Raw genomic sequence first — 14,835 nt, forward strand, 5'->3', positions numbered from 1 at the left:
GGGTCACAATTAGCATATAAGCTTCAGGAATTCCCTGGTGGTCCAGTAGTTAGGACTCTGTGCTTCCACTGCAGGGGCCACAGGTTCATCCCTGGTCGGGGACTAAGATCATGTATGCCACAGGGGCACGGCCAGAAACAAAACAAAAAAAACCATATAAGCTTCAAGTACCCAAAGATCACAGGTATACTTTCATAAGCATGTGTGATCTGATGAAAACTTTGTACCTTCTATCCAGATAAATATACCTGTGTACAAACCAACTTTTTCACATAATTTCAGGTAGTTCAGATTCTCCCTTAAATCCATTCATGAACACTAGATTAAAAATACATGTTCCTTAAACAGTTAAATATCCCCTCTTCTCCCAAAATAAGGCAACTCTCATAGGAAATTGAGATCATGTTATAATTTGTAAAAGAACTCTCTTTTACACAAAAGGAAAAACACCACATTCAGATTTCTCCTTTATCCCCATATTATGCAGTCAAATTTAATATTATATCTTACTTCATCAAGTCACTTGTTATTTACAGTTTGCCTAAAAATCAGGTATCACTCTGAGATACACACATACAGCCTTCATCTGCCATTCTAGGATTGCATTCTGGGTGATACACTGGATTATACCTGGCTGGTGCAGGTGCCACTTTTGGTTTATCAGTTTCAATGATGGTCTCTGTGATCATAGCAGCTGTGCTACCTCCAGACACTGTGGAGCTTCCAAATCCCCCAAATCCTGGTGCTTTTTTGCCCTGTCTCTCTGCATCTCTTCGGGCCTGCTGTAATTCTTTTGCTTTACGCCGCATCTCAGCCTTGGCTTCACGTTCTTGAGTCTACAAGAAGATACATACTTGGATGTAGCTTTGAGTACAGACTAGACTAGCAAATAAAAAAGGGAAAATCAGATAATGAAGCCTAAAAGAAAGATATACAAACCAGCTGTCCCAGAGAAGACCCTATTTACCTCTCTGACTGCTCTGAACACCTTCTCCTCATGAGAATCCATTTCTGTGAAGGTTCTGATCTGTGCCAGGTTAACATTCTCCCGGTATCCCAGGGCAACAATTTCATCAAATGCAAAAATCAAATCAAAACAGTGCTCAGATATTTCATTCTCTTCTAAGGCTCGGCAATATTCAGGAATCTAATCATGGAGAGCAACAGAAAAGAAAGATTTAGAATTTATCAGCAGTTTTGTTTTCCAGTTATCATCCTTTAAAATACACAAATTTCAATAAGCCTAAATCCCTTTATTAGCTCCTTCTGCTACTCTGTATTTTAAGCAAGTCTGTGGCATAAAGTCTTTTATGTGTGTGGCTACATCAACAAATCTTACCTGAAGAATATTATCTAAAAATATAGCCAAACAAGTGTCAGAACCACAAAGGCAGGTTAGAGTAACTGCTAGAGAAATGGGAAACAAAAGGGCAGTTCTCATATTCTCCTTTGTAATACTTACAGTCTAGGATACCCAGTAAGTGTCTGCTGAATGAATAGGAGCTGTAGCAATAAGATGCTGGGATGAGGGCTGGGGGCATAGAACATGCAAACTGATAAGCATCAGCTGCTTTGGGGGAAAAACAGTTTTACACAAAAAATTTAAAAACAAAAACTGTAACCCAATATTACAGGACTCTTACCACTCTTGAAAAGAGCCTTAGGGTCTCCAGATCTTCTAAGATGTTGCTGTTTTTGGTAGTGATCAGTACCATGTACAGTTTCTCCATAGGCTGGTAAACATATCTGACACTCTCTGTTTCAACAAACGTGTGTTGTTTTCCAGTGTTCATGAGCTTTGGAAAAGCTGCTAACAAGCCCTCAATCCGAGTTCGGGTCATCTCTACAAACTGTCGAGAAACAATAGCCTTTCCTGCTTTTGTGCAGACTGCTGCTGCCAACAGCACCTGCCGGGAACATATAAATAAGTGCTAATTAATTATTTCTTTACATGTGTTTTCTCAGCATCCTCACATCTTCTGTAGAATGGTACACTCAGTTATTTAGTGATGTGACTACTATTAGAATGCTGACTTTCAAACTCTACTTCATTGCTCTTTTAATTATAGTATGTCATTCATAAAACAAAGCTAAAGTAGAGGAAAATGAAGCTATTACTCCTGTTTTTCAATAACATACCTAGAGAAAAACTTAGTAAAGAAGTAATTTTTTCTAGGTCTACAAATACATTATGAATGGATCCCCTGTGACTCAAAACTGGGTTGCTCTCTGCTTTGGCAGACCCATAAAGAAGAGCTTAAACTTTTTCTAGGGAGAATAGAGATCTCCACAGCCAAAAGAGAGGTCTGATCAGGCAGACTGAAGATTTATACAAGGCCCCTGACCTTTCATTTCATTTTTACCTAGAATATGGAACCAATCTAATGAGTCTAAATTTATCTTCTGCTCTTTGATTAACCTTCCCATCCCACGCTATCTTACCTCCAGACATGCAAACAATCTGTAAAATGAAAAACTAAATGACTCAATGTTTCATACAGGTTTTGACACTGGGCAATGATCAAGACTAACAGTCTTTTTTTTCAGAGTCTGGCATTTCATTAAACAAAATGAATAAAGCATCAAAGAAGAGAAGACCAAATGCCATTAGCAGAGTAGTAAGAATATTAAGTACAGTGTTAATAGTCTCTTCACTACAGGAACCCAAAAGTTCACAAGGACAAGGAACAAAAAGACTATTTACACATTTTGGAAGCCTCAATCCTGGGATACAACCTCTGAAATATCAACATCCTGCGGGTCAGGCTTCTCAGCTTTATAGAAACCTGTCCTCTACAGGTGAGCAGCTTGAAGAAAAAACAAGTTAGTCAATTTGAATAAATATTCTCATAGTTTCAAAACAGCAGAACAGTTTTATAATAATTATAGGAGAACACAATGTCCTTATTCATCAAGGATAGGTCATTAGGGTATTTGGGAGATAATTACCATCACGCTTATTTCCAAGCAGCTAGGTAAAAACAATTTATATCGAAAAAGTGTTTGATCTATATCCTGCACAAATAATTTCCCTCTACCAAACAGATTTGTATTTTTACTGATTGATTTGCTTCCAATGAACATCAGGCAAATTTTCTCATGTGAAATCTCAAGAATAATGCTATCAACTGCTCTATTTCCCAAATAACAACTGCAAGTTTAGAAAGAAGCTCATTTAAGGGAGTTGTACAATTTTATGTTCCTGAGTCTATCAACTCTATATTGAAACTTACCTTAATTATTCCAGCATAAAGTTACGTTGTATAGAATTAAAAAGTTTAAAAATAGAAAGTAGTTCTACATCATAAATAAATACTCTAAGGAAGAATCTTGTTTTGTAAGTTATATCCTTTTAAAAAGATAAAATACTTCAGACATACAGAGAGGTATAGAGTATAAAATTACAGTTGGCTACTTCAAGAGTGGCAAATAAGCTAGCTTAAAAGTCCCAAAACAGTCACTTTCCCCAAAATATTTATAATTTTTTAAATAAATAGTTTGTTTTTTTTTAAAAAAAATAAACAGTTTTGTACTTAAGAAATGTATCTTTCACCATCACCAGCTGCTTGGGAGGTTTCTGCTACCACCCAGGCATGAGGCAAGAAGATATACTGAGGGGAGTAAAGGATCCCAGAAAAAGAATAAAAATGCAACAAGGTTATGACCCATTCTTTTCAAAGGAAATCTCCCACCTCATGTCTTTAACTTTACTATTTTGTTGTTGGCCACAGAATTTTATTTAATTCAGCTTTACTGAGGTAAAATTAACATATAAAAATGTGAGATATTTTAAGTGTACATCATGGTGATTCCATGTCTTTTTTTTTTTTTAAGTTTTTGGCCACACCCCACGGCATATGGGATCTTAGTTCCCCAACCAGGGACTGAACCCACGCCTTCTGCATTGGAAGGCGAAGTCTTAACCACTGGACCGCCAGGGAAGTCCCAGTGATTCCATGTCTTTAATTTCATTTTTTTCTTCTGGTTTTATTGAAATGTAATTGACATACAGCACTGTAAAAGTTTAACATGTATAGCATAATGATTTGACTTACATACATCATGAAATTATTACCACATAAGTTTGGTGAACATCCATCATCTCATATAGATACAACATTAAAGAAATAGAAAAAAGGGAGCTCTCTGGCAGTCCACTGGTTAGAGGACTCCATACTTTCACTGCCAAGGGCCTGGGTTCGATCGCTGGTCAGGGAACTAAGATCCCGCAAGCCGCACGGTGCAGCCAAAAAGAAATAGAAAAAAATTTTTTTTTCCTTCTGATGAGAACTTGTGACGTTACTCTCTTAACAACTTTCATATGTAAGATACAGCAGTATTAGTTATATTTATCATACTGTTCAATGCATGCCTAGTACTTATTTATCTTATGACTGGAAGTTTGCACTTTTTGACTACCTTCATCCAGTTCTCCCTCCCCCCACCCCCTGCCTCTGGTAACCACAAATCTGATCTCTTTTCTGTGAGTTTGTTTGTTTGTTTATTTTTAAAGTATGACTGACCTACAACACAATGTTAGTTCTGGTATACAACATAGTTATTTGATATTTCTATACATTTCAAAATGATCACCATGATAATCTAGTTACCATCTGTTACCATATAAAGATATTATATATAGACTATATTCCCCACACTGTCCCCCATCCATGTCTTTAAATTAATAGTGTGAGATAAAGAAAGATTTCTTCAAATAAGGGCAAGGACTCCTGTAATTTTTGGTACACACATAATGATAATACCTTAATCTCGAAAAAGAAGAAACTGACCTAAAATTATCACCAGGCAAGAGACTTAGAGACTTGTTTGAAGACTAAAACCAAATATACTCAAGAAATTTGATTTCACATTAATTTTTATCATATGAGGTTCATGTTTCAACCAAACCATGCTTCAACCACTGCAAAAAAAGAAAGAAAAAGGTAGTTGCTGCTTTAGCTTATGAATGATAAGCAAGTATGTCTCTGTATTGGTTCACTAAAGCTTTGTATGACATGTACATCCAAATAAAGTAAGGTTTGCGGGATCTTAGTTCGTCAACCAGGGATTGAACCCGGGCCCTCGACAATGAAAGCATGGAGTCCTAACCACTGGACCACCAGGGAATTTCCCAAAAATATCTCTTTTAAAATCAACTGTCATACATAGAGAATCCTAAAGATGCTACCAGAAAACTACTAGAGCTAATCAATGAATGTGGTAAAGTAGCAGGATACAAAGTTAATGCACAGAAATCTCTGGCATTCCTATATACTAATGATGAAAAATCTGAAAGTGAAATCAAGAAAACACTCCCATTTACCATTGCAACAAAAAGAATAAAATATCTAGGAATAAACCTAACTAAGGAGACGAAAGACCTGTATGCAGAAAATTATAAGACACTGATGAAAGAAATTAAAGATGATACAAATAGATGGAGAGATATACCATGTTCTTGGATGGGAAGAATCAACATTGTGAAAATGACTCTACTACCCAAAGCAATCTACAGATTCAATGCAATCCCTATCAAACTACCACTGGCATTTTTCACAGAGCTAGAACAAAAAATTTCGCAATTTGTATGGAAACACAAAAGACCCCGAATAGCCAAAGCAATCTTGAGAACGAAAAAAGGAGCTGGAGGAATCAGGCTCCCTGACTTCAGACTATACTACAAAGCTACAGTAATCAAGACAGTATGGTACTGGCACAAAAACAGAAAGATAGATCAATGGAACAGAACAGAAACCCCAGAGATAAACCCACGCACATATGGACACCTTATCTTTGATAAAGGTGGCAGGAATGTACAGTGGAGAAAGGTCAGCCTCTTCAATAAATGGTGCTGGGAAAACTGGACAGGTACATGTAAAAGTATGAGATTAGATCACTCCCTAACACCATACACAAAAATAAGCTCAAAATGGATTAAAGACCTAAATGTAAGGCCAGAAACTATCAAACTCTTAGAGGAAAACATAGGCAGAACACTCTATGACATAAATCACAGCAAGATCCTTTCTGACCCACCTCCTAGAGTAATGGAAATAAAAACAAAAATAAACAAATGGGACCTAATGAAACTTCAAAGCTTTTGCACAGCAAAGGAAACCATAATCAAGACCAAAAGACAACCCTCAGAATGGGAGAAAATATTTGCAAATGAAGCAAATGACAAAGGATTAATCTCCAAAATTTACAAGCAGCTCATGCAGCTCAATAACAAAAAAACAAACAACCCAATCCAAAAATGGGCAGAAGACCTAAATAGACATTTCTCCAAAGAAGATATACAGAATGCCAACAAACACATGAAAGAATGCTCAACATCATTAATCATTAGAGAAATGCAAATCAAAACTACAATAAGATATCATCTCACACCAGTCAGAATGGCCATCATCAAAAAATCTAGAAACAATAAATGCTGGAGAGGGTGTGGAGAAAAGGGAACACTCTTGCACTGCTGGTGGGAATGTGAATTGGTTCAGCCACTATGGAGAACAGTATGGAGGTTCCTTAAAAAACTACAAATAGAATTACCATATGACCCAGCAATCCCACTACTGGGCATATACCCTGAGAAAACCAAAATTCAAAAAGAGTCATGTACCAAAATGTTCATTGCAGCTCTATTTACAATAGCCCGGAGATGGAAACAACCTAAGTGTCCATCATCGGATGAATGGATAAAGAAGATGTGGCACATATATACAATGGAATATTACTCAGCCTTAAAAAGAAATGAAATTGAGCTATTTGTAATGAGATGGATAGACCTAGAGTCTGTCATACAGAGTGAAGTAAGTCAGAAAGAAAAAGACAAATACCATATGCTAACACATATATATGGAATTTAAGGGGAAAAAAATGTCATGAAGAACCTAGGGGTAAGACAGGAATAAAGACGCAGACCTACTGGAGAACGGACTTGAGGATATGGGGAGGGGGAAGGGTGAGCTTTGACAGGGCGAGAGAGAGTCATGGACATATACACACTAACAAACGTAGTAAGGTAGGTAGCTAGGGGGAAGCAGCCGCAAGGCACAGGGATATTAGCTCGGTGCTTTGTGACAGCCTGGAGGGGTGGGATAGGGAGAGTGGGAGGGAGGGAGACGCAAGAGGGAAGACATATGGGAACATATGTATATGTATAACTGATTCACTTTGTTATAAAGCAGAAACTAACACACCATTGTAAAGCAATTATACCCCAATAAAGATGTTTAAAAAAAAAAAAAAAAAAAACCTATGCCAGTATACCCAGACAAAACTATAATTCAAAAAGATACATGCACCCCTATGTTCATAGCAGCACTATTCACAATAGCCAAGATATGGAAACAACCTAATGTCCACTGCCAGATGAATAGATAAAGAAGATGTGTTACATATATACAACGGAATACTACTCAGCCATAAAAAAGGATGAAGTAATGCCATTTGCAGCAGCATGGATGCAACTAGAGATTATCATGCTAAGTGAGCTAAGTCAGAAAGAGAAAGACAAATACCATATGATATCGCTTATATGTGGAATCTAAAATATGGCACAAATGAACTTATCTACAAAACAGACTCACAGACATAGAGAACAGACTTGTGGTTGCCAAGGGGGTGGGGGCAGGGAGAGGGATGGACTGGGAGTTTGGGGTTAGTAGATGCAAACTATTACATTTAGAATGGATAAACAAGGTCCTACTGTATAGTACAGGGAACTATATCCAGTCTCCTGGGATAAGCTGTAATGGAAAAGAATATACAGAAAGAACGTATATATGTGTATAACTGAGTCACTTTGCTGTACAGTAGAAATTAACACAACATTGTAAAACAACTATACTTCAATTATTAAAAAATGTGATAAAAAGAAAAATCAACTGTCATAATGTTATTTATACAAATGGGTTAAAATTTCCAAAAGTATCAATATATGAATTCAAAAAGTGTCAAATATCAAAAAACTCAACGTATAAAAGTTCTAAAAATCTGGTAATTCAAAAAGACCTAGTGATGATGATGCTTGTGAAGAATTTGGATAAACTGTTTCATGAATATAAGAACAGAAAAAAGGAATTATTTCTCAATTAAAAATCTTATTTATGTAACTTTAACAATATGTGTAAGTAAATTACTAAATACTTTAAGAACATATTTAACTATTTGTGCTATAGTCCTAAAAGTTTTATATTCTGAAAAGCTTTTCTTCTTAATATTCTCATCAGGTAAATGAGGAATTCCCTTATATTTGGGATCACCTCCCATTGGTTTCTCCTTCTATGTGAATTAGACTATGTGAATTAGAAATAGTGTTCTAAATTTGTGAAGAACTAAGTTAATATACCAGGAAAATTAAATGACTGGAAGTGAGACGATTTGGATCCTACTTTTTGTTCTTCTATTTACTGTCTGTCTGACTTAAGTTACATTTCAACCTCTCTTAGCCTCAATTTCCTCTCTGAGAATATGGAGCATCATCTGACTACCTCACAAGCTATTATGAGGATCAAATGAGTGTAATAAAAATGTAAGCCAAAGTTATACAACTTATGCCACAAAATATGTAAACGTAAAACACACACACAATGTAAAACAGCACTATTATTAATAATAAACTTGCCAAGAAATGCATGTCATTAAAAAATTTGTCACTTCAAGGCAATGGACTTTTACTTTCATGGGTTTGGCAGTATTTTAATACTCAAATAATGCAAATGGACTCCCCACAAAATTTTACATATAATGTCAGAGAATTCATAGATCCTTTAGAGTAGTAATTCTCAAATGACCCATGGAGAACCACTTTATGCAGTGAGAAATATTACTAATAAATAGGAGCACATCATAAATTTAATACTTATAGAGCGCTCACTAAAAAAAAAAAAAAAAAAGGCCGAGAACCACAGTCCTAAGAAGTATGGTACCCCACCTTAGAATTTTATGAGGTTTTGAAGGAACAGAATAAGCCACAGTAAAGATACTAAGCACAGCACAATTTAAACATTTGAAGTCAAAAGTCTACTCAGAGGGGGCTTCCCTGGTGGCGCAGTGGTTGAGAGTCCGCCTGCCGATGCAGGGGACACGGGTTCGTGCCCCAGTCCGGGAGGGTCCCACGTGCCGCGGAGCGGCTGGGCCCGTGAGCCATGGCCGCTGAGCCTGCGCGTCCGGAGCCTGTGCTCCACAACGGGAGAGGCCACAACATTGAGAGGCCTGCGTACCGCAAAAAAAAAAAAAGTCTACTCAGAGAAAGGACTGCTCAGACCAAACCTTCAGACCTATATAAATATGCTGATTTAATACAAAGCCCATGTCTAACATACCTAATAATAATAATAAGCCTGTTAGAAACAATGTTTGTATGTTTCAGGGTAGTTCTTAGGCAGCTGGAATTTAAAACACCTCCATACCATACAGAGTTTAGGTAAAAATTAACATCAAGGCAACATGAAAGGGAAATTAAAGGTAACCTGTAACCAGAAAGATGTATGCAATGTAGAGGGGCAATTCACCCACTTTGCTTTATTGATTGGGCATGGTCAAAGGCTAATTTTAGGCAGTGGCAATCTCCATTTTAGCAGTATTACTATAAGAATTATATTAATTATTTATTGGACACCTAAATAATTATTTATTGGACACCTACTACACACACTAGATGCCCTCTGGGAATACTATGAGGAAATCAGTAAGACTGGCATTCTTCTCTTAAGAAATCTAGTAAGATCTCAAAAGTTCGCATCCCCCAAAAACTAAATTTTTTTGTTAATTATGTATAGTGATGAATGTTAACTAGACTTATTTTGGTGATCATTTCACAACACATACAAATATCAAATTATTATGTTGTACACGTGAAAGTAATATGCTATATGTCGATTATAACTCAAAAAAAAAAAGGCAGCAGCAGGCTAATAGGGATAAGACACAAACATAAATAACTGTAATACTAGGCAGAATGTGTTAAGTAATGCGCTATAGGAATTCAGAGGAAGAAATTACTTCTAGCTCACAAGATCACTGATGACTTGACGGAAGAAAGAGCATTTAAATTATGCTTTGATCAATCAGGGAATTTGAGTATGTAAAGATGAAGAAACAGTAGGGTAAAATAGTAGGTACCAAGCGAACTCTGGGACTCTCTTTGAGACATTCCACTATCCAGATATAAGCAGAATAAGGCTCCCAAAGTAGGACCAAAGTGCCCAACACTAAGCATAACTCTAAACCTCAAGACACCACAATCACAGGATCCACAAAGCTGACAAAGGTTTCTATTCACTGTTATCCATGTTAATAACACAGTTATTAACATGGCTGGAAGGTATGGTTAGCTCGAAACAAGATAAAGTTAACCTACCCTAAATTAACATTCATCTTAAATGCCTTTAAATAATTAAGCTTCCCTTCACTTAAGTGTTTACCAATTATTAAAAAATAGGTAGGTTAATTTTTCCTACTGTAATTTGATCTGATTTTCTTTGGGGAAGAGTGAATAAGTATGATTCTCTATACAGTTATTATACTTGTTTTTTACATTTTTGGAAAAGAGCATTTAGACCTAAAACAAACTTTCAAGAGCCCTTGATCGTTTTATAGATACAAAAACTGAGGGTCCAGAAGTTATGCAGATGATCTCTTCAGGACTGTTTAAAAAAACAAAATAAAATTTCCCATTAGGTTACACTTTGTCAGACAACTTTTCTCTTAATAATACTTAAAATGCTTTGAATATATTGTCATTTGTTTTTGGATTAAATAACAACACTCTGCTACCCAGCTTTAACTACATGGATCAGAAAGTTCCTTGAGTAAAGAAACCTGGAGAATTAGGTTTCTGTTCTGCCTCCGCCACTAATTATGTTACCTTGGATGTCACTTAATTGTTTCTTGAAATATCCCTAAAATAGAGGTTAGGGACTTCCCTGGTGGTGCAGCGGTTAAGAATCTGCCTGCCAATGCAGGGGACACAGGTTCAAGCCCTGGTCCGGGAAGATCCCACATGCCGTGGAGCAACTAAGCCTGTGCGCCACAACTACTGAGCCTGTGCTCTACAGCCCGCAAGACACAACTACTGAGCCTGCGTGCCCGAAAGCCTGCGCTCCGGAACAAGAGAAGCCACCGCAATGAGAAGCCCGTGCACTGCAATGAAGAGTAGCCCCTGCTTGCCACAACTAGAGAAAGCCTGCGTGCTGCAACGAAGACCCAAGGCAGCCAAAAATAAATTAATAAATTAATTTCAAAAATAAATTAAAAAATAGAGGTTAGTTTATGTGAAAATAGAGGTTAGTTTATGCGAAAGTGCCTTTGCCTCTTTAAGATTCTATAAGTGTAAGCATCTGAAAACTTTACAGCAACAGAAAATGTGCAATACCTCCATTTCACACCCACTGCTCCAGTGGTAACGATCAATACTTTGGGTTTTTTGGTTTTTTTATTGGTGCGCGGGCTTCTCTGTAGTTGTGGCATGTGGGTTCTCTCTCTAGTTGTGGCACGGGCTCCAGTGCGCCTGGGCTCTGTACTTGTGGCCCATGGGTTCCACGGCTCATGGGCTCTGTAATTTGTGGCACGCAGACTCTCTAGTTGAGGCGCATGAGGTCAGTAGTTGTGGCACATGGGCTTAGTTGCCCCGTGGCATGTGGGATCTTAGCTCTCTGACCAGGGATCAAACCCACGTCCCCTGCATTGGAAGGCGGATTCTTACCACTGGACCACCAAGAAAGTCCCACTATCAATACTTTGGAACCATACTTTACATTAATATTAAGCTGCCAGAAGGCAAACTGCCTAACCAAAACAAATCATGTGTGTGTATAGTATATGTGTGTCAGATAGCTGCCATATCATCCCTTCATCCCCACTAGTGATAGAGGTCCAAGCATAACAGGTAGTAATTCAGCATAAATACGCATAATTCCCTAAAGAAAAAAAGTCAAGGACTTCCTTAAACCTCTAAATGCTTCAGTATTCCTCACTTCCAGAATTAGCCAGTCACTTTGTTCCTCGTAATTCACTGTAATGATGATATATATATAATTTATGATCATATTAAGGCCAGCTTCTACAACTGTCATAGAGGACCATTTCATCTTTCTTGTATGCATGAAGTGATTACAGATAAAATCAAATTGGGGGAAGATTACAATAAAATACAGAGTACATACAAAACCAAAACCTGAAGTTACTCAGTGAGAGTTTTAAGCTCATCACAAGTTTCTGTTCTAAAACAAAAACCTGTAGAGTACAAAAATAAAAGGACAGGGCTTCCCTGGTGGCGCAGTGGTTGAGAGTCCGCCTGCTGATGCAGGGGACACGGGTTCGTGCCCCGGTCCGGGAAGATCCCACATGCCGCGGAGCGGCTGGGCCCATGAGCCATGGCCGCTGAGCCTGAGCGTCCAGAGCCTGTGCTCCGCAACGGGAGAGGCCACAACAGTGAGAGGCCCGCGTACCGCAAAAAAAAAAAATTTTTTTTACATAAATAAATAAAAGGACATTGTTCTCAGTTTCTGCAGTGTACCTTCTATTTAGAGAATAAATAAGATGGTAAATCAAAAGAAACTCAAGAAAATCATTTTCATTCTTCACTCTCCTCTCAAACAACAAATCAAAAAAATACATAAAGAATACAATAGCTGTGCAGCTGCTGTATTGTATATGAAAAAGAAAAAAGAAAAACCAAAACAATAATAACTCCCTAACTGGGAACTGTTATTACTGTGTAGGATTTCAGTCTCCCCCCGCCCCCATCATGTGTAGACCAGCCATACAAACCCAAATCTAGCTTTCTAATAACTAATGACTCTTGGAAACTGAACATATTGTGATCATCTATATTTAATGTGATCACTACAGTAAATTTACTCATTGCCTATACTTAGTAAATAAGAAGAGAACAGCACTCTGTAGATAAGTAAAGATTTTACAGATTAGGGCTACCATGAGACTTAATATCAAGTTCATTCAAATATAAGTTTACTAAGAAAAAGAACTGACTATAATGATATCTGACAAGTGTTAAGAAAATAAGAACATGTTCTCATTAATTTGCAGAAAGCTGGAAAAAAAGATCAAATCAAAAGATGCTTTTTTGTACTTCATTTTATAACAAAGTCATCATAGGCCATTTGTTTTTCCATTTGTTCATTTATTTCTCTAGAAGGACTTTGTAGTGTAGGACATTTTGCACCAACTTCAGTAACTAAAGCTAAAGGAAATTTATTTTTCAAAAATCAACATTTACATACTGATATCTACAACTTACCCTAAAGCGCATTTTAAAAAAAAGATGGCTACAGGGATGAACGGATCATTAGATGCGTGATAAAGCAAGAATAGTGAAATGTTAATTACAGAATCTAGCTGGTGGTTACATGGGGTGTTCACTGTAAAGCTCTTTCAACTTTCCTACATGTTTGAAAATTTTATAATAAAATGTTGAGGAAAAATCAACTTTCAGAAGTTTGGATACAACTTTTAGATCCAAGAAATCTTACAAAATGTTACCCTATTTGGACCTTTCTTTGTCCAGGGATCTCTTTGTAAAGGAATAGAACCCGAAAACATTACACAGAAAAATACTTAATAATGTCTTACAGAATGTACTGAGATAAGCTGTTATCCAGAGTACACAAATCTGTAGGTATCTGGATCATGCCAAGTCCCAAGTAATTCAGAAACATATGCATATTTAAACATGACACAACTTTATGTATATGCACACATGTCCAAAGAACATGCAAAATTTATATTTTTATATTTACTACTCAACACCTAGGGCTCTACCATCCCTCTGGTTATCTATGAATTAAAAATCGTACTAGGAAAAAAAATAGTATGAGGTTCCAAGAACTTTTCAACAAACAAGGTTTTTGTAAAAATTAATCTATATTTCGTTTATATAATACAAGACTTTAATTTTGCTTTTAATATTACAATATACTCTGAAATGCACTATAGGTACATCCAGGATGTATAAAGGAAGTAGTTTAAAAATCACTACCCAAATACTAAGCCTCCTAGTGGAAACGAAGAAAGGAGTTTTGGGAAATTTTACATCCAACATAAAAGTTTTATGAGGTAAACCTACCTGATGCAATTTATATGCCTGAAGCTGAAGAAAACCTTTCAGTGGTTTAAAGCCCAAGCATGAATCCCCCCCCACCAACCAAGTTCTCATCTAAAAAGGTCGTGAACAGAACTTAATGATTGGCACCAAATTATACTGTCATCTCTGAAGTGTGTAGGAAGATGCTTTAAATCAAATTAATAATCTATTGACAAAAAGAGAATTAAAAAAAAAGAATGTCCTTCAAAAGACTGAAGGGCATAAAGTGCACTTAAAAAAATTACCAGCTTGTTTGGAACCAAAAAATTTCTCCTACTTCACAAATAGCCACAAATCGACGTGAGAAAGAAAGAGGCAGTGGAGTGAGCACTGTTGTGTCCCATCTCGCACCCACATTAATTTTAACAATAGATGAGAACACAAAGATAATGCAACTGAAGGCAAGTGACAGGTCCCAGAGTATAAACTCCTCCTCCCTCCTGTGAGATATCTGATTACGATATGCCACATTCACATTTCACTTCACTAGAACGACAAGCTCCCTGAAGGCAGAAAGCCTGTGATATCGATAACTCGGCTCACATTTTCCCAATGCTCTTATACACAGTGTATACTCAATCACACTGACAAATGGACCCACTTAAGATCTACAGAAGTAGGTGGCAGGTTTCTGGGACACTTGGGTCCTACAAATTAGGGACAAATTAGTGTCAGAAGTTATTCCTTCCTGTTCTATGCCTCCTTTCGAACTTTCCTCTATTTGTCCT

At 37.0% G+C, this 14,835-nt stretch overlaps 1 protein-coding gene across 2 annotated transcripts in view; it reads right to left on the reverse strand.

Moving 5' to 3' along the window:
• The window catches only part of ARCN1 (archain 1), a 41,115-nt gene that overhangs the window by 13,546 nt on the left and 12,734 nt on the right, over window positions 1-14,835 (reverse strand). For both annotated transcript variants that reach the window (XM_029207239.1, XM_029207238.1), the window contains exons 2-4: window positions 1,644-1,907; window positions 968-1,147; window positions 631-836 (exon numbers count right to left, since the gene is read on the reverse strand). In XM_029207239.1, coding sequence (XP_029063072.1) covers window positions 631-836; window positions 968-1,147; window positions 1,644-1,841 — 584 coding nt within the window. In that variant the 5' untranslated portion in view covers window positions 1,842-1,907. The remainder of the gene's footprint in view (window positions 1-630; window positions 837-967; window positions 1,148-1,643; window positions 1,908-14,835) is intronic.

The sequence above is a fragment of the Monodon monoceros genome, unplaced genomic scaffold (genome assembly GCF_005190385.1).
Source record: "Monodon monoceros isolate NGI ecotype Baffin Bay Population unplaced genomic scaffold, NGI_Narwhal_1 Super_Scaffold_7, whole genome shotgun sequence".
In the NCBI taxonomy this organism is placed as follows: Eukaryota; Metazoa; Chordata; class Mammalia; order Artiodactyla; family Monodontidae; genus Monodon; species Monodon monoceros.